Raw genomic sequence first — 20,006 nt, 5'->3', positions numbered from 1 at the left:
GATGTTTCCTTGCCTCCACCCTACCAACTGAGGTGATGGCTCTCCATGACATGACTGTACAGAGTAACCCAGAAGGCCTCCAAAAGCTACAGCTACTTCTACAATAGCAAAGAAAGAGATAGACAGGCCAGTTTTCATGCCTGAAATTTACATTAATATCAACCCACTGCAGTCATCACATTTCATTATCTAAAGTTTTACCTGGTGCTAGCACAGGAGCCCGTGGTCTTTTGCCGTGTGCTCCGCCGCAAACTGGGGAGCTCAGCAGGTGGTGATTCACTGCGCTTCTTTGTAGATTTTCTCAGACCTATGTAATACGTTACAGAATTGAGAGTAAATCAGTCTTTCAATACACAGCAGTTCTACAAAGAAATGAAACCTCTGTGTAGAGGAAACGTTAATGCAGAAGAACAGCTTCTACATAAGAAGCACAATAAGCCCATCACCTTTTAGTTGCCTTACACCAAGCTGCTCTACCAGTAAAAGAAAGGTTCAGATATTTACTTTTACTCCTTAAGTAATATTAGACATACTGAACTCAAACTCGTTACCTTTTCCTAACCTACATATTATAGTTACAGAAGAGCTTCTAAGTCTCTCATAATACACAGTTTTCACATTATGAAATACAAATTTATTATTCCCACATGTTAATAGTCAAAACACTTAATATGCATTACCTTTATCTACAGAAAGGATAAAAAAAAAAAATACACTGCAGGAGAAGGCAGCTGTGGTTGCATCTGTTTTCCTCCACCACAAAGTAAATCTGTGCACATAAACTTACCACTGGCTGAATCATATTTTTTTTTTTTAGTCAGTTTTATTCAAATTGGTATGGCTTTACAGTAACTGCCTTAACTCAAAACCATGCTCCCCTCCAGGAGTCAAGCACTGCCAAGTGCTGTGATGGGTCACGTGTAGTATTTGCATTCTTCTTTCAGCAACATCCCTTCAGCCCCATCACTGTCATAAGGTCTTCCTTGATGCAAATAATCAAGCATATCTTCACAGCTTTGGAAAAGGAGTTCTCAAGTTTTTTATTTTGGAAGTATTTGCATTTTTGAAGACTGATTTAACTGGTATTAATTCACTATAGGTTATATGAAGCCATTTTTCTGATTACATCCCACTGCAGAACCAGCTAACCTGAAACAAAAACCTAAACCTAAACCTAAACACAATAAACCTACGCAGTACATTTTCAGATGATGAACAAGCTTACTATCAGGCTGAAATATCCAGTAACATCTTCAGAACTAGAAGGTTGATAATTGAAGTGTCAAAAAATTTAAAATCCTTATGAGGCTCAGCTTGACATTTTAGTCATGTGTCTCCCCACCCCATATCTGCAATAAATAAATAAAATGAGAACCCCATAGCATTCAATTTTGGCATACTCTTACTAGAACAAATGTAATTAATTTCAAGAAGATGAGAAAGTTAGATCACTGCTCCCTCTTCTGACAACAATGTAGAAATAAAACATATTTAAATGGGCAATGGTTGTGACAACAGTACATATCAAACTGGCTCCTGTCTATCTCCTTAATCCTAAAGCATTCCAGAAATGCTGAGTTGTGATACCAAGGGATGAAATGGTAACTATGCAGCTTCTGACTGGATATTTAACAGAAAAGGGAAAGTGATCTGAAAAGCCATTACTGACGTAGCCATTAGTCTGTCCTTTCAAACACAATACTGTATTTGACCCAGCAACACAATGCTGCGTGTAGCTAAGTTCCATGCAGATAAAGGTTCCATGCAGATAAAGGTCCATCTGATATTCATGCATTTACTACACACCTGGCTTACTAACTCAAGAAATTTGGCAATGTTAAGAAAACATGGTTCTGTATTTAACATCTACCAAGCAATGAAGCAAAGCAGACCAACCAGCTGAATTTTCAGATGGTCTGTCCATATGGAAGAAAATACATAACTTTTTCAAATATTAAAAAAAACAGTGGCATTTTTACTACATATGTTTTCAAACAAAAAAATTTAAGTTGAAGTTTCTACAACATAAATACACAATGATCCCAACACTATTTACCTACAGTAAGAGACTTGTGGTGGGGAGGGAAAGGAGTGTGTCATAAAGTATATACAAAACAAGTCTGAAACAGTTGCAGCAGGATTTCATGCCATAAGCCTCTGAAGTACAAGAAGATACAACAGAACACCCCTCTTAGCTGGTCATATTCTACACTAGAAAGCACACGCTTTAACTGCCACTGAGTACAGCAGTGTTTCACTCCACAGATAATGTGTTACCACTCTGAGTTCACGTTACATACATGGAAAAAGTAAGCTACCCCAAACCTGTAACAGCATGGTGAAATTCTAAGCAAGATGTACTTTTGCTTGACATTTAGAATAATAAGTTGATCACCCTATTACAGTAGAGTTCACTGGAAAAATATACAAATGTTTGAATTCTTTATGTCAGCGCACCACTTAGCACTTTGAATCCATGGGTACTCATTTCAAGTACTTAGACCTAAATATTAAATGACTCCATATCAGCTTAGTAATACTGTATCAATGAGACACCACACAACCACTCAAATGAAGTAAGACTGCCTTAACTTGTATCAAAATCAGATTTCTCCTAAGGGCAAAGGTTTCAAAAAACAGCAGAGCTTACTGTTGTTTAACAGTATGATACACTCACTCATGACTTACTGACCCCAAACCAATCCTAAGATGCACAAAGTGCACACCCAATACACATTTTCCTGTTCCGTAAGTATTCTGTCAGTTTGGTGAGCTGAGCTTGCTTAACACAGGTCAGATGAGCACAGATACCATGAGCCAGCAGGGCAATGAAGCTGTGAAATGTGTTGTCCTTTCCTTTAAATCATTAAATTAGCTGAGCCATCTCTTCAAACTGAATTCATAGAAATATGGAATGGTTTGGGCTGAAAGGGACCATCACAGCTTGAGCACCCAGAAAAGTCGATCTCATTTTCCCCTGCTGCTCAGAACGTTCTGCTTGTCAGATCGTTTTACATGTTTCTCTTTTCCCAAGTCTTCACTTCTCTACCTCTGTATATGCCCTAACATCATCCTATTTGCATGCTAAACACTCACATTAATGACCCAGAAGGAAGACAGACCCAAACAGGCTAAACCTGAAACAGTGCAACCTAACAGAAATTAAACAACAACAACAACAAAATCTTAAGAACATATTCACACTTAAGTGTGTTTACTGGTCAGCTTCTTTTGTTAAATGCATTTTTTGGCTGTGTGAGAGGACCAAGTTCTGAAAGCAGCTATACTGCAATCACTTACTTCAAGTATTACCCAAACCAAAACAAAGTTAGCCAAACTTTCACAGTCCATAACCTGGAAAGCCCTTTATTTGCCATTCAAAAAGATAATCAGCAGAGATAAACTTGCTAGGACTGGAAGCTTAGACTTCAGATTGTCAGTATTGGGCCACTCTCCTCATGCAATAAAGATGGTGAAAATAGCTGCAGCAGGGGAAGGCAAGACAGCCTCCTGTTATTTTAATGCTCCACTATTCCCCTCCCTCAGTACCAACCCAGACATCCCCAGCTCTTGATTATAGCCCTACAGAGCCCATCACTGCAATTAAACCAAGTATCTCCAAGCTAGTCATCTATTTCCTCCACCCCAAGTCCACAATTCTAAGGCTGAAACAACCATCACACAGCACTGTTGCCCACAGTCCCAAATAGACTAATTTAGAGCTATTTTCAGATCCTTTTCTCCCTCACCTCTGCCAAACCCCTTGAAGCCAGAAGTTACACACCATTCCTTCTCTGTGTTCACCTTCATGCGGCTTTTCTGTGTATCCCAATAACCTTTCCTGCCCCCCCCAAATCTTAAAGTGTTAGGTAGAGGCTTCTCAGTCAGGAGCAGCCACCCTAAGTTACACTGCTCTCAGCACTGTCCCAGCCATTACTGTCAATTTCTTTCCACTTAAGGGCCACCAGAAACTACACAAAGGGCAGCAGAGAGTTCCCTAACCAAGGCTGGGTTTTTATCATTACATAATCAGCGAGCTGACCTGATCTGCAATATTTTAAAAGCCCCTACAAAATATAGGGCTTGAAAGGGATGTAAAAATAAGTCACATCAAGAGAGCAAAACAAGAAACTTGCTTCCTCCTCCTCCCTATCAAGGAATACTCAGCTACAAAAACAACAAAAACAAACAAACCAACCAACCAAGTTTGGTCTAGTCTGTTTTTATTCTTCCAAAAAATTCTATAGCTGTTTTTCAGTGATGTCACTGCTCAGTTAGACTGCTGTGTAGCTGAGGACTCCCAACAGTCACCTTGTCTGCATATAACACCTATTAATTATCCAGTGAGGACTGCATAACAAACCTCAGGGTATACCCCTGCAACATTTGAGGCAACCAAATCTCTCCTCATTCTTCTCATCAGCAGAGAAAGCCAGCTCAGCTCTTCAAGTTCTTCCTTCAAAGATCACAACTACTAATAATTACTCTCATCCTTCCTGAACTGCAATACCCAGAAGTGAACAGCATTGTATTTCTATACATGAGTCTAGTGGAAAGTGTTCCTGCCAATTGCAGGGGAGTTGGAACTAGATGATCTTTAAAGTTCCTTTCAACCCAAACCATTCTATATGTTCATCAGAAGCATCTTCCCTCTTCTCCCACTTTCCTTCCTAGAACCACTCCGCCCTCACATATTTTTTTCCCAAAACTTTTTGCAGCTCCTTACAGAACTATGTTTGCATATTTATTTATCTTCCACTAATTCTATATTTCAAACTTCTTCAAACATCTCTTTCATATTATACCACTACAGAAGCCTAGCTTTCACCTTCTACACTGGATTACTATGATTTCTAAGGACATGTTTCCAGGCAGAGGGGTGTACACCTCAGCAATTTAATCTAGACCACCATTTCCCTTACTGCTTCAGAAAGCCTCAGTGTGTTAATACTTGTGTGAAAAATCACCTACTTCTGCTCCCTAATCCTCTAAGGGTACTAGTGTGCTACAGCCAATAAATTCTTACTCATTCTTCCTTAAAAACCTACCCTGGACATATTTTCTTGACAGTTCTCAGTGTTATCCAAAATTGTTACAATATTTCAAATTTGTCTCAGTATTTTTGAGTTAGTGACACTGCATGGCAGACAAGTGGTTTGTTTTTTTTTTTAAAAAAAGGGGGTAGAGCTAACAATACCCACTTTTTATCCCAAGATCAATTCAATCTGTTATCAAAGATCTGTAATGCAATAGTTGAAAGGCTGACACTATTTTAAAGTATCAGTTTAACACTTTTCTTCTACTCCAAATTCTTACTCTTACTGATATTCAGTACAATCACTTACTCTGATCTATGATTTTCAATATAAATAACCACTGGAATTAAGTTTTGCTGTAATTTACAGTAAAATAAAGAGGCATTAGACATTTTAGGCATCTTAGCATCACCTGTTAGTACCTCCCTCCCAAAACTGGGACATCAGCTAAAGTAACTTTAACCTCTACCAAGTCTGGAAATGTCTCACACCATGCTCTGTGCCCCTTACCAGGGACACATAAACGTACACACACTCCCATTCAAATCCATAGCATCTTGGTTACATGACATATACTCAAACGTATTAGTTCAACTCAAGTTTATCTTATCGCAAAAGATGACTTTCAGGTCCTGTAAGAGCTAAAGCTAGTCAGGCTGGCTTTCTCAGTACATTCTTTGTAAAGACAGATGAGGTTCATATTCCCAATGCTGTTTTTTAAGCTATTCAACACACACACCCCTTACATTATGCTATCCCACCCTTCCCCTTCTCACCCCTTGGTGAAGTTTTGTAACTTGTCAAAAATTGCTCTGCCTTCACCTTCTTGCTGTTCACTTGCTGGAAGCAAATTTTCTCTCCTTCCTGTTGTTTTTCATCATTGCCAAGAAGTTGCTTATAACAAGGACAGACCTAGCTAATAACTTGCTGGTCAATACCATTCTTGCGTGATTGCTTCCCACTTCCCCCTCCGTCCATCCTATGCCACTTAAGTGGGCTTTTGTCTGGAATTCATCACCCCAAAAGTCTTGAACCATGGAGCAAGTAGATAAAACCTTACTATAAATAAAGTAACTTCTCTCCCTTTTCCCAATGCCATTCTTCATCAATTGTGTTAGGTCATTACAGGATCAATACTCCAGTCCATAACAAGCCTGTCAGGTCAATTAAACTTATTTTGATTATACAGGAAGACATCCAGTTGCTCTTGTTTACTTCCTGCATTAGTACTTGCTATAGACACGCCCCAGTTGGGAGAGGCTACTCCTGATCATGTCTGGTTAAAGGAACAACCATAAGCAAGCTTAGGAATCCAACTTCTTAAATGAAGTTTTAGAGAATACATGCTATAAATAAATAACAGTACGCAAAGGCAGCATAATGATTCCAAAGAAATTTTGTTCAAGGCAAAATTGCTACAAGCATATCTGCACACTAAGAAGCAAATGCGCTGCTTGGAAGCAGCCTGTACTTCTTAGTTACAATGTCCAAGAACTGCAACTGCTATTCAAACTCAGCACCACAGGACATATTTTGTAAGAACAATTTAAAAGATAAAGTTACTAACATTCCAGGCACTAGGTACACTAGGTTTAGAAGATTGCTATTCTTAAAGTAAAATCACAAGAGATTCTCATAGTAAGGAAAAACTAGGAAAGGGGACTTGAAACAAGAAACCGCATTATCTGCTTGTTTTCCAGCATTTATCATTCCCACTTCATGACAGAAAGCTTAAGAAAATAAGAAAAACAAAAATCTAATAGAAGGAATATAACCAAGAAAGTTTTACAATATGTATGTCCCCACCACAACATGCAATTATTTTGCATATTTTTTAAATTAATTTGCAAGACAGAGAAGCAACTTGAAGTTATACAACACTGTACTAAAATAATTTTCTTTAGCTGTGAATAGTTTCCATCACAGCTTTACTTAAAAACTCAGCAGAACACACAATTTGAGTTTCTCTAGGAAGATCCCAAGAAGCCCAAAAAGAAAAAAAATATTTGTTCAGAAGACTCGGGTTTAAAACACATATACTTATTCTTTTACAGAAGATCAACTTACTTGCTAACTTTGCCTGTAGTCCTGAAGGTCCAGGTTTTGATGTCTCTGACTTGGAAGAGCCTGGTAGAGACAGTTTTGTTTTAGGGAGACTGACTTTTGGGCTGAATCGAGCAGCCCAGTCAAACTTAGAAGAGCCACCTGTTTTACTCTGTTCTTTGTCCCTGCTACTCCTTCTCGGACTGGGGCTGGATGCAGAACGGGAACGTCTAGCTTTATTCTGGTCCTTTCCCTGTTTCACTCTGGCACCCTGAGGAACAGTAGAAGCACAGGCCACAGCAGAAGAGGAGGAGGATGTGGAAGCTGAAGAAGAAGAATCAGTGATGGTGCTACACCCAGCTTTGGCTGAGGTCACCGATTTTGAAGCCAGCTTGGAGAGTTTTGCTGACTTCTCTTCAGCACCAGTTGATTCAACTGCTGAACCACTCTTTATACAAGACAGATCCTCTGTCCTTTTCCTTTTCTGACTTCGGGAGCTACCAGCAGCTCCACCCTTCCTAGTGTGAGCCTTGCTTGTTGATGGCAATTGTGCAGACTTTGGCTGTTCTTGGTCTAAGTGCCTTCTCTTAGATTTAGTATGTGGCTTGTTAGTTTCCAAGGAAGTTTCACTGTGTTGAAGTGCTTTGGGTTTTTTAGCAGAGCTAGGAGAATTGGTCCTCCTGTAATCTGGACTAGCACTGCGTTTAACTCCTCGAGAATTGTCTTTCTTAGGCACTTGCCCCGTTTTTTGCTTTTCTGAAGTACTGACTCTCTCCGGATCTTCTTGTTGTGGTATTAAGCCAGCAGATGAACTACAGCCTCTGTAGAAGTAAGCAGGAACAGTGTTAGTTGAACTCAAAAAACCTCACAGTTGCAACAGTTTTGCAAGATAAATGTTAACACTCTCTAATAATCAAGGAAAGCACAGATAAGAAACACTGTTGATTAAGCTTACACTGAAACAAAAAAAAAACCGAAAAACAAACAAACAAAACAAAACAAAAAAAAAAAACACACAACAAAACCATGCTGATAAAGAGCAGCCATATTGCAAATCTTTGCTAGCATGAGAACTAAAATAAACTGCAACATAAAAAACATAGTATTTTTTTTTAAGAGAAACATATGAGGTATCTTGGACAGATTTTACTATCTGCTGTTATTTTTATAGATACATCAAACAGATTAGAAAGAAAAAAAAAAAAGCCATGAAGCTATTAGCTGAAAGTTTGAGAATGCAAGTTCCACAAGAGAGTAAGGAGCCTTCAGTAATGCATAACTAGTCATAACTATTCTAGTTCAAAGAAGTCTCTTAATGAAAGGATAGTTTTTCATCAATCTTGAAACTGAGGTAATGAATCACACAGAAAAATGGCAAAATTCTCTTTGATAGAAAACTATTCCAGTGTGTATATAGAAGTGCACTAGGAGTGTACAAAGCACAACCAAGACAATTATTCTGAACACAGGTGTATTTCTGATTATCCTATGTTTCAATTTATATTGGACATTGCTCAAATTCCTTAAGCAATCTTCCCCATTATGAAGCAGGAAAAGGGGAGAAAGACCTTGAAAATATTCCAAGACTAGTTATGCAGAAATTGTTTCCTCCCCATCACTGATGGAATGCTTAGTTGGTGAATAAGAAAAAGCACAAACAGAATGTGAAACACTGAAACATATCCACTGAATGCAACACCTAGATTAGGTAAAATCTATTAGTCATACATTTTACAAGAACTCTGTATGACTAGATATATTATACACAGTTGTGAAGCGCAAGTAACACTGGTTAACATATGAATATGAAGCACAATTACCTTTTAGAAAAGTGTCCCTTGGACTGCTCAGAAGGAGTATTAGACTGCACTTTGGGTGTCTTTGAAATAGATTTTCTACTCTCAGGAGGGCTATGTGCCTTATGTTTTGCCTGCCCTAAATGTGACCTGTCAGCAGAAAGTCAAAACAGAAATCTATCAGGATTCCAAAATACAGATAAAAACCTGTAGGTGGAATTATTTATTTTTCTGGACCACTTAAAAATGTTAGTTTACAGCTTCAACCCTTTCCATATCAACTCCTAAAATTAAAGCATCATTTCAAAAGAATCACCTGGTGCAGTTAAAAGTCACTACACTGTTTTGTAAACCACACAATTATTTAGTCATTTTAAATTAATAAAACATCTTCTCACATCCGAGCTGTGTAGATAAATTTGACATTTTCTGGTGTGCAAGATTATCGCATTACTCACTTGAGCATTAAGTTAGCACAATAAGGCACAAGACTAGAGCACCTGTCAAAGACCTCTTCTCAGAAACACTCAACCTCAAAATTCCATACATCAAAACTATCCAGTTACGAGTGTTTACAAGTATCTCTCTTTCTTCTTCAGTTTAAGAAAGTCAAATGCTCAGAATAGGAATGCAACCATTTACTCAGTAGGAAAGCTCAATCCTGCCAGTTATTTTCTGGCTGCAGATACACTAGTTCAAAGGATCAAGAGCTCTATCGTAACAGAGGAATGAAGAAACGCATTCTACCAATGAAGGCAGTCAGACGAGAGGAAACCTGTCATGTCAGAGAAAGGAATGATTTTCATACAGGTAAACTACAAAAGGTCTTCCAAGCAGCTTTCAGCTGCATGCAAAAAATGGTTTATTGCATAAGCTGCTACTGGAGGACAAAGACCATAATATAGCATAGATAAAATTCAAGCCTTAAGTTACATCTTCACATATTCCATATCTACTTTCAAAACCAATCAGAATTACCACCTGCAAGACTCAGAAGAGACAGCTCTCATCAGCATTTGAAACAGCATAGTATAAATAATTGCTAAGGCAAGAAACATGTCATTTATACTTCCCCGGACAAAATATGATTTTGACTCAGCTGTCCTCAGGAGAACTCTAACGCTCATATCCCACTAACCTTCATAAGACCTCCAACCAACCTAGTATAAATGCTGAAAGAAGCAATATTTCAAAAAACATTGCTTATATGCTATTAACCTAGGCTATCTAGTCCTATGCAAGTATCTTTGAATCATATGGGAGAAGGGGAGAAATGCAGACTTCAGATTTAAGTGTCTTCTCCAACCCATGCCCCCTAACACCAAAAAGTCACAAGAGTACATCTTTACAGGAAGATACAAATTTTCACAAGCTTTCGATACCTTCTTCCAACCAAATGACAAATCTAGCAGCAAAGGTAGAGCTAAGCCTGATACCAATCAGAAAGTTTCACCATCCTCTTAAGAATTTTAACACAAACTTTAGTAGGAAAAAAGTACCACATCTAACCTAAGTGACAATCACATGATAATATCTTTAAGAGTCAAACGAGTAAAAGTCCAGTAATACAACTGGTTTTCTTTACAGCTTTCCTTTCTCTGTTTTCTTTCAAAGTATTCTTATTTAGTCAGTTGCTCAAAGATATAAGTGAACCTGGACAAGGTGTTTTCCTGGTTTCAGCTGGGATAGAGTTAATTTTCTTCCTAGTAGCTGGTACAGTGCTGTATTTTGGCTTTAGTCTAAGAATAATGCTGATAACTCACCTACACTTTAGTTGCAGCCCAGTAGCACTTACCCTGATCAAGGACTCTCATGCTCTGCCAGGGGGAAAGGGCACAAGAAGGTGGGAAGGAGCACAGTCTGACCCAAACTAGCCAAAGAGATATTCCATACCACACAGCATTATTCCCAGTATATAAACTGGGGGGAGTTACTCAGAAGGCCCAGATCACTGCTCAGATCAGGTAAGGTATCAGTCAGCAGGCGCTAAGCAATTGTATTGTGCATCACTTGTGTTTATTAGGTTGGTTTTTTCTTCCTCCTTTCCCCTTTTAGTTTTATATTCTTCCCCCTTGTTATTTCCCTTATCATTATTATTAGTAGTAATAGTACTGTACTTTAGTTATTAAGCTGTTCTTATCTCAACCCACAGGTTTTACATTTTTACAATTCTCCCCATCCCACCCAGGGAAAGGGTGTGAGCAATCGGCAGTGTGGTTCCAAGTTACCAGCTGGGCTGGTGACTATGAAAAAATAAATCTAAGAACATAACAGTCTGAAAAGGTTAACAGCATGTTCTGCAAATTACTCCAGTAATTTGTTTTTATTTCTTGTAATAGAAGAAATCATTTTTACTATCAAAAGCAAGTGAAACAAAACAGATCTCTAGCTCATAATAGCAAACTCCAAGGTAACCTTGGGGACCTTTCACCTAATCCTGAGTGTTTGGATTTCCCTTTTCCCAACAAAAGATTAAGGTGTGAAATTTAATTTTCCCCCTGAAATGTTTTTATTATGGGAGTAATAACAGAAGTTGTTACAGAATTTACACTTGGCAGGAACCTCATTTTTCATGTAAGCTAATCAATCAGGGTTCATTTATTCTGAAGTATATTTTTAAAGGTTATTTTCACTTAAAAGATTTTTGGTTTGCTTTAATTAGAACTGTATTCAACTTTGTGCTTTAAGCATTCACACAAACAATTTACGATCTTTTCAACTAAAATATGGCTAAAGGAATACATCAAAACATGCACTGAAGAGTTTCCATTGTTCCAGGCTTCTGCCCTTTCACCTTTGTTACCTTCAGGGTCTCCCAAGCTTTACAAACACTATTTCATACAACTGTCCAATTTACATGGACCAAGACAAATACAACCATACCCTAGGGATTGTAAATACTGTATCATGCAGGCTATTTGCATTTGCTTTATTTTATTTATCCATCAAACCAACCATAGAAATAACACTCATAGCCAGAGCAGAAAGGTTACACTAGAAATATAACAGGGAGTCAAAAGTGATAAGTATTTTTTTCATTTTATTATTAAAGATCTATTGTGCTCTCACTTCTCTTGAGTTTAATGATTCACTTGCATGTATTGCAAAACGAAGATATAGAAGACAACAGCAACTCTGCACACAGTAGCATATCAGTTAAAAGGAGCATGACATTAACTCCCCTTCTCCAAGACTTACGTGCCCGACAGCAAACCGACAATTTGGAGACACTGCAGGATTAAGTTAAAAGAACTTCAACAAACAAGAATCATTGTCCTAGTAAATATTACGGCTGTGACAGCTTGCCTAAGGTTTTGTTTAAAGTTAACTTACATACAAAGGTATGTTGGAATACTTGAGTGAGAAACAAAAAGTAATGCTTGGAGAACTAAGTGCTATGAAAGGTACACGGGCAATTAGAAGACTAATTCTTGTTAAAGGTCATAATCTACTTGCACTTTTGGACATAATTCAAAACTTTTACATTGTAACTTACCTAGTTACAAGCTCTTTATTCTTTCCATTAATGTATCATTCATTTTAAACCTTCTCTTAAATCAATATTCCAGCACCAAACATTTTGAGAGGCTGCTCCTCATTAATGATGAAAAATGATAAGTATTTATGAGCTTGAGTTTGTCCATTTCAACTTGCAGTGGCAGGTCCAGGAAGACTCCGCACTTACTGCGCCTTCAATTGTTGCCTTGGGGTTTCTTGGTTTGGTTTGGGTTTTGGGTGGGGTTTTTTTGCCCTCTATTTCCTTCCCACCATCACCCCTTTTTTTTTTATGCTTTGGTTTGGTTGTTTTCCTTGGGTTTTTTTCCCCCAACTTAAACACAGTTTCATAACCCACCCCAAGGCTTCACTCAACCAGGCAAAGCTGCCTGCTGATATACAATTTAATTTAAAGTTAGTTTAGAGGAATACACATAGGTAAGTTGACAAGTGACCCACCATTTAGTTTGCAGTGTTTATATAAACAGCCCTTAGCCTTCCTTAGCAAAACCATAATAAAGAACCAACTAGAACTTGTCCTCAAAGAGTTACTCAATGCATATAAAAAAACCATACCTTTTGAAGTTAGTTAATAAACAAAGTGTTTCATCTAAGTCATGTTAGCAGCTGAGGTATTGTTTCCAAACATCAAGTCTACAAAACTAAACACTCTTTACTTCTGTCAAAAGATGATTTTTAAAAAAAAAAAAAAAAAAAAAAACAAAAAGCAGCAACAGCACACATGAAGTAGGCTGGGTAAAAAACACTACTTTCTCTCCTCAGAAATACATCACTTGTCTTACCCATAGACTCAAACATTAAATTTAGTTTATGCACAAGTCTCAGTTAGGATGTTAACATTTAACATATTATCAAGACTGGTCCAAAACCAAATCTTGTTTAGAAGGTAACTGGTGTAACTGACAAAAACATTGTTGTTGCTTTATTATTTGGAAAAGGCCAGTCCAAAGTGTTTGAGATTCTACTTACAACTTATGGTCTCTATGAAGTTAAAGATTTCACCTTCAATCTCAAATGCACAAAAGTGAAATTCTGAAAACTTACTTTTATAGAGTATCATACTTTCATACACAACTGCAACAGCATAGCAGTCATTTATGTCAAACTAATATCCTACTGAGATACTGTTCCTAAAGATTTCAGAATGACAATATGCATATTAAAAAAATAACTGCCACTGTCATTTCATGCCACTAAAATATTTAAAATGTTCTACTACGTAGGACCACTTCCATTACTCCATATCAATACACTGAAACATTGCTCACAACTGACAGGAGTAGTCAATTGCACCTCTTTCAGAAAGGAATTTACTGTGTGCTTCACAAGATAGCTTCCAAATTGCTCCCATTCAAAGTAAATACTACGGCATCACCTAGAACTTAAGCCACAAACACAACAATTCTTCAAAGCTCATGGCGACAATGTAGATAGAGAGTTAAGAAAGTGACAGCAAGTATCTTCCACCCCTCCTCCTGCCCCCATGAAAAGGGTGCTCTCATTAATGCATCTGCTTCCCCACTCCTCTTTGGTTTACTGCAAAGGGAAGCTTTAGCATCTTTACTGCTTCCTTACAAATCTGCAGTCATCCCTCAGTGGAAAGTGCTGGAAGATAGTTCAGACAAGAGTTTATGCTCTACAGTCAGGAAGGTGCCATCGTAACTGTAATGGCAATCAGAATGGTAACACTGAATACTTTGCAATCTGTTAATATGGCCATTAAGAACTATAATATCCACAAGAGCAGAAAGTTATCCAAAGCACAAAGTTATTTCAGCGTCAGTACTGACAACAGAAGTAAAGAATCACATTAGTTCAACTTCACTAAGGCCAGTTTGGTTATAGATTCATAGAACAGTTAGGGTTGGAAAGGACCTTAAGATCATCTAGTTCCAACCCCCCTGCCATGGGCAGGGACACCCCACACTAAACCATGTCACCCAAGGCTCTGTCCAACCTGGCTTTGAACACCGCCAGGGATGGAGCATTCACAACTTCCTTGGGCAACCCATTCCAGTGCCTCACCACCCTCTCAGTAAAGAACTTCTTCCTTATATCCAATCTAAACTTCCCCTGTTTAAGTTTGAACCTGTTACCCCCTGTCCTGTCACTACAGTCCCTGATGAATAGTCCCTCCCCAGCATCCTTGTAGGCCCCCTTCAGATACTGGAAGGCTGCTATGAGGTCTCCACGCAGCCTTCTCTTCTGCAGGCTGAACAGCCCCAACTTTCTCAGCCTATTGTCATACAGGAGTATGTGCATATATGGGGAAGAAAACAGTTCACCAGTTTTAAGTCTGTCTTCAAACACATCCTTTGTTTCCACTAGAGAAAAGCACACATCACAGATGCCAAGTTCCCTGCCAATTTGTGATGTGACAATCATCTTACACTGTCTGTGATACTGTGTTGAGTGTTAAATTGCTGGTAAAACTCCAGCAGAAAACACATCATGGGCTTCCCCCACTCATTTTGTCTGCAAGTATTGATGTTATTAGGGTGACAGCAAATAAGACCAGTCTAGACAAGAAAGGGTTTGCACCGTTGCTTCCAGGTTAAGGCAAATCTGCCAGTATAATATGTCACAGGAGGAAGATTACAAGCATTTATGCTTTACGTACTAGACCAGAGAGGAGTTTGGAGTTTCCCAAGTCTTCAGGCAAGAGAACAGTAGCTGTTCAGAATGTTAAACTGATGAAGTTTTGACAGAAGACCTTTAAGCTGCAAAAGGGTCAAAGACTACATAGAGAACGACTTGAATCAGCATTTCAGCTTGGAAGTGATGATACCATTCTCCAGCCTCTCTCCTTACTTTTTAACACCTTACTCAACCCAAGCCCATTGTAGTGTTCACTCCATTTGGAGCGTAAGAGACAGAGGCAAAGCTAAGGCTACTGCAAAGCCATTTGGCTATACAACCACACACTGACATTTGAATAGCTGACTTCACATCAAAGTCTGAAATTACAGCACAAGTGACAAACTGCACAAATAATCTTATTTTTTGTCACTTATTTTGTATTTTGAAAGTATGCGCACCTTAGCCACAAGAAAGCTTTAAGAAAAAAGCATTTCCAGCATTTAGAAAGCTATTTACACAAAGAAGAAATGTAATCAAGTACACAAGTTCAGACAGTATTGAAACTTGTCCTTGCTCGAAGGGGTATGACTGCATTATCTGTGACCAAAGTGAAGCAACCTTCTCCAACACTTCAGAAGGTGTGGCCCTTAAGTTTGCTTATAAACTTTGTGGCTAATTTTAGGCATGAAGCAACAACCCCCTACAGACTCACATTACTGCTTAATTCCCTATACAGCACTAAGTTTTTTGGGTTTTTTGGGGTTGAGATTTTTTTTTTTTTTTTGCATTTGTGCATTGGTTTTGGTTTGGGTTAAGAAACACATGGATCTAGTAGAGTGACTGAATAAAAATCTCATACTGTCTGTACAACTACATTAATAAGTAGTGCAGATCAACAGACAAAACCGTAAAGCAAGATAGCTGTCATTAAGGACCAGCATCCACCAGTTATGCATTTCAATGATATCTACTTCAAAGGAGAGAAGACTACAACCACAGGTGACCAGGAGGCAGAAGCTGCTTTCACAGAGCACAACTTCCGGTCTGTCTTGATCCAAAAAGATTCCAATTCTAAGTGCTGCAAGACTATCTCATCATGTTAGCCAAAACACAGTAGGTAAGGATGACAGATTTGCTTCAAAAGAACATTCTCAACTCCAGCTAAAATACTAACATGCATCCAAAGTCCACAAGTTTTTTTTGCACAAAATAAGGATATCATTGAAACGGCTCTTTCTAGTTTCTTCATTCTATTTAAATGAATTTACAGCTGAAATTGAAGAGTTGCATTTTATGGATGACAAATGCCAAAAAGACTAGAAGTTAGTGTCTCAAGTGTTTAAAAAAAAAAAAACAACAAAAAAAAAAAAAAAAACCAAAAAACAAAAAACAAACCAACAACAAAAAACAACTAATGTATGAAAAGGTGTGTTTGGTTGCAGGGGAGGGAGGAAAAAGGGGGGCACTGATTATTTTTGGGGGGGGGGGTTTTGGTGGGTTTTCCCCCCTCCTTTTTTTTTATTATAGCAGCCAAAGTCATATGTATCACCGGAGTACACAGAAAGGCTTAATGAAGAAGGTGCATCAAGCTGTGAACTCTAAACCCTCCTATGTACTGTTCAATAGCAGAACTAGAACATACTATGCTACCTCATGCATGGAAGGAATAGTCCTGAGGTTTGTGTCTAAAGCCAGGCAACCAGAGACAGAGCGACTGTTATCAAGACCCTGTGTCTCCATTTAATCTACAAAATTTTCAAGGACCTGATAGATCTGTCTTGCATTGTTCCTTGTACAATAGCCTTTTCTGTCCAGCAGCTTACTGAAGAGGAAACACAAAAAACAGTAAAAGAAATTAAATTCATTATAAAGTTTATATTAACCAGCATGCTTTATGCAGGCCTTTTATATTCTTTGCCAGCCAGAAATGCTTGTTCAGAAATAGAAAGTCAGGGGAGGTCCTGTTCTACAGAGCCGGCATTTTCAAACAGGCTTGTAAGCTTCCATCCTCTTCACTTAAGCAAAGAGCTTTGATTCTGATAAAGTCTGTAGTTCAGGAGTACAATATACTCTTGCTCATGGAAGTCTGATAAGCACAGATTTGAGGAGGTCCAGTCATTTAAGACAAGCTGCATCTTGAACCATTGTGTGATAGCTTAAGTAACAGATCACAATACATTAAAATGCCAGATGAGTAACTGTCTTGCAAGGAAAAAGTGCTACCTCTAAAATTCTTCAATTTGTCTGACTCACTGTAGAAGTCTCCCTGGCATTCTGCTATAAAATCTGAATAAACAGTAGATAACTGAAGAATCCCCACCCCATGCCCAAACAACTGGGCTCTAGTCTTTTATTCTAGGAAGAGGATTATTAATTCCAGGTCCAATTCAGTGTAAAAGGAAAGAGCTCGCAGGACAATATCCAACTTAAACATCCATTCAGATGTAGAGATAACATAGAATGGAACGAAGGGTTCACCATGTCAACATGTCTCAGTTAAAGGAGTATTCTACACAGACAATTCTAGCTTGTAAAATAATCAGCTACACAGGGCAGCAACTTCCTCCTCATTATGCTATAGAAGCCCAGGAGAGAAGTCTGGTGTTTATCACCTGGTTTTCCACTTGTGCAGTAGATTAGTTTAGAAAAAGCGAAGCTGCCTTTTGCAGATTGAATTAATCCCTGCAAGGTTCTTTGGAAGAGCAGCCAGCTTCCTTCACCCATTCCACAATGACCTTGTTCTCAGACTTTGTATTAGTAGGAAATACGTCTTATCTTTGCTATACATTAAAGCCTGATTTCTTAATAGGGAAAAAAAAAAAAAAAAAAAAACACAACAAAAAAATCACCCACAAAAAAACCCACCTTATTTTGTGCCACTGACCTGCAGTACTTTAATAGTCTAATAACCCCCTCCCCAAAAAAAGCCCCCAAGATACACATATTCAAACAACTGCACCAGTAACACCTCTGAAGAAGCAGAATATAAATGGATGCTTCCTACCATAGAGTCCTATAACCATTTTTCATTAGATTAATATTGTAACAAAATTAAAGGAGGAGCTATCCATAAGAGCTCCAGTCAGATGAAGACTCTAAATTCTTTAAAGAACACAACAATAATTATACAGTCAGCTTTCACAGAAAAGTTTCAAGGATCATCTTCGTTCTGCATTGCAGAGGCATCGCTTACAGAACAAATACAATTTGGTCCACTTGGTCACTAGGACAAGTATATTAAAAGGATGACAAACCTTTTGCTCCTGAATTATTCAAAAACTGCACTGGATTAATATAAAGTGCAAAGGAACAGAGAGGTGGCAGTTATTCAGTCTTCTCTAACAGGGACACCATTTTTTTTTCTCAGATTACACGTATCAGACTTCCATCTCCCCCTCTTTATTTTTTTGTTATCAGGGAAGCAAGAGGAGAAAGGAATTTACTACTACCTGTGATTTGTGGAATGTAGCTGAGTTACACTTTTTCTCCATAGATCTGCTACTGCTATTCTAGCTAAACATGCATGATTTAGAGTTTATTATGTCTTCAACTCATGCAATAACAGTACAGATAGCATTTCAGGGGCAAGAAGTTTTTAAACAAGTTTCAGTGCTTGGAATAGAGGATAGAAAACATTGTCTAATTAAATCACATCAACCTTGCTTTTACACATTAAAACACTCACAAACAATAGCCATACCTTCCTCCTACTGCGTCGTCTTGTGGCTGGGCCCCAGCAGTGTTCCTCTGTGAACGTCGCAGTGACCCCCCTGGATTGTTATTAGGCCGGTTGGACATTGGCACCTCTCTCCTGAAGGGACATACCCTTTCTAGACACTATCATTCACTGAAAGATAAGAGAGAGATAATCATGAGACATGGCATGAAGCTCACAGCCATGCCTCAAGAGGCAAATGTAAAATGCTATTGTTTAAGACAAAAAAATTCTTTGAACAATTTTTAGTTAAAAGACACATGGACAGAGATCCTTCTCAAGAATCTTCAGACCCTTAATACAGAGCAACCAGTTCTCAATATATATACACCATACAGATGACCCATTGGACTAGATGACCTTTAAAGGTCCCTTCGAACCCAAACTACTCTATAATGACATACTTTCTTTTCTGGCAGGCTTTTATAATCATTTGAAGGAAACAAGACAAATGCAATTTAAGATGACCGTATTTGTCAACACCAAGTAAAAACACACCAAGTAGTAAAACTCAATGCCTGATAGAAAACCATAGGATTTCAGCATTTTATTGTGGGAGATTACAATGCCAGTTTTGGGAATAAACAGCAGTATCCAGAAGATAACATAAGTAACTTAACTAATCTGCTTTTAAAACAGCTTCTTTCTCTAGGCAGATTTATGCAACTTCCATTTGTATAAAAATACGTAGTTAAATTCAGGAAAAGAGATCTAGCTATATAAGCAAGTTCTTGCTCACCACAGCTTAGTTAGTGGGAAGAGGTATTTGAGACAGAAGAATTAACGAGAGAACGTATTTAAAAAAAAAAATTAAAAAAATCCATGCAATAGCTTTGTATTGCTAATTGTGCAATTGCTTTGTGACTCCTACAGATCTACACATCATTTTGGTAGTTATTTGTAGAAGACTACCATAACACCGAGCTGTAGGCCTCAGAAACAGAGGTCTTTCAGGATCAAGCCTCATTTAGATCCTCAGTGGAAAGGTAACTTTTGTATCCTATGCTAAATTGCAATTTCTATACAGAGAGCATAGCAACAGGACCACACAACTGCCTATATGCTGATTCATTATATCTATAGCACAGTAAACAAGGAGTCTGCCAGGAAAAAGCTTAAAATGTTTCAGCTGCAGATAACTAAGGCTCAGTTCAAATTTAAACGCCTCCAATAAAACAATTCTCAAGATCTGGCATTGTCAGTAAAGCCAGACAACACTTGACTATATTTATTCCTCTCAAAAAGTCTTATGGAATTGAACATAAGGGAGTGGTAGGGGAGACGAGGTATCCTAAATTATTCTGGTTTACTGTAGGCCAT

The 20,006-nt window shown here is 38.2% G+C and overlaps 1 protein-coding gene across 13 annotated transcripts in view; it reads right to left on the bottom strand.

Annotated features, from left to right (window-relative positions):
* TRIP12 (thyroid hormone receptor interactor 12) overlaps positions 1–20,006 on the bottom strand; it is an 80,277-nt gene that overhangs the window by 33,447 nt on the left and 26,824 nt on the right. For 10 of the 13 annotated variants that reach the window (XR_013957461.1, XM_080624109.1, XM_080624110.1 and 7 more), the window contains exons 2-5: positions 18,672–18,818; positions 8,900–9,025; positions 7,104–7,900; positions 202–307 (exon numbers count right to left, since the gene is read on the bottom strand). Coding sequence is in view for 12 of the 13 variants with exons in the window: in XM_080624109.1 (XP_080480235.1) it covers positions 202–307; positions 7,104–7,900; positions 8,900–9,025; positions 18,672–18,769 (1,127 nt within the window). In the remaining variant the exon portion in view is untranslated. The remainder of the gene's footprint in view (positions 1–201; positions 308–7,103; positions 7,901–8,899; positions 9,026–18,671; positions 18,819–20,006) is intronic. The other 3 variants (XM_080624118.1, XM_080624108.1, XM_080624116.1) reach the window with 2 other exon arrangements.

The sequence above is a fragment of the Psittacula echo genome (assembly GCF_963264785.1).
Source record: "Psittacula echo genome assembly, chromosome: 7".
NCBI classification, from domain to species: Eukaryota; Metazoa; Chordata; class Aves; order Psittaciformes; family Psittacidae; genus Psittacula; species Psittacula echo.
The sequence above is the reverse complement of the archived record's forward strand: the minus strand, read 5'-3'. Positions and strand labels throughout refer to the sequence as shown.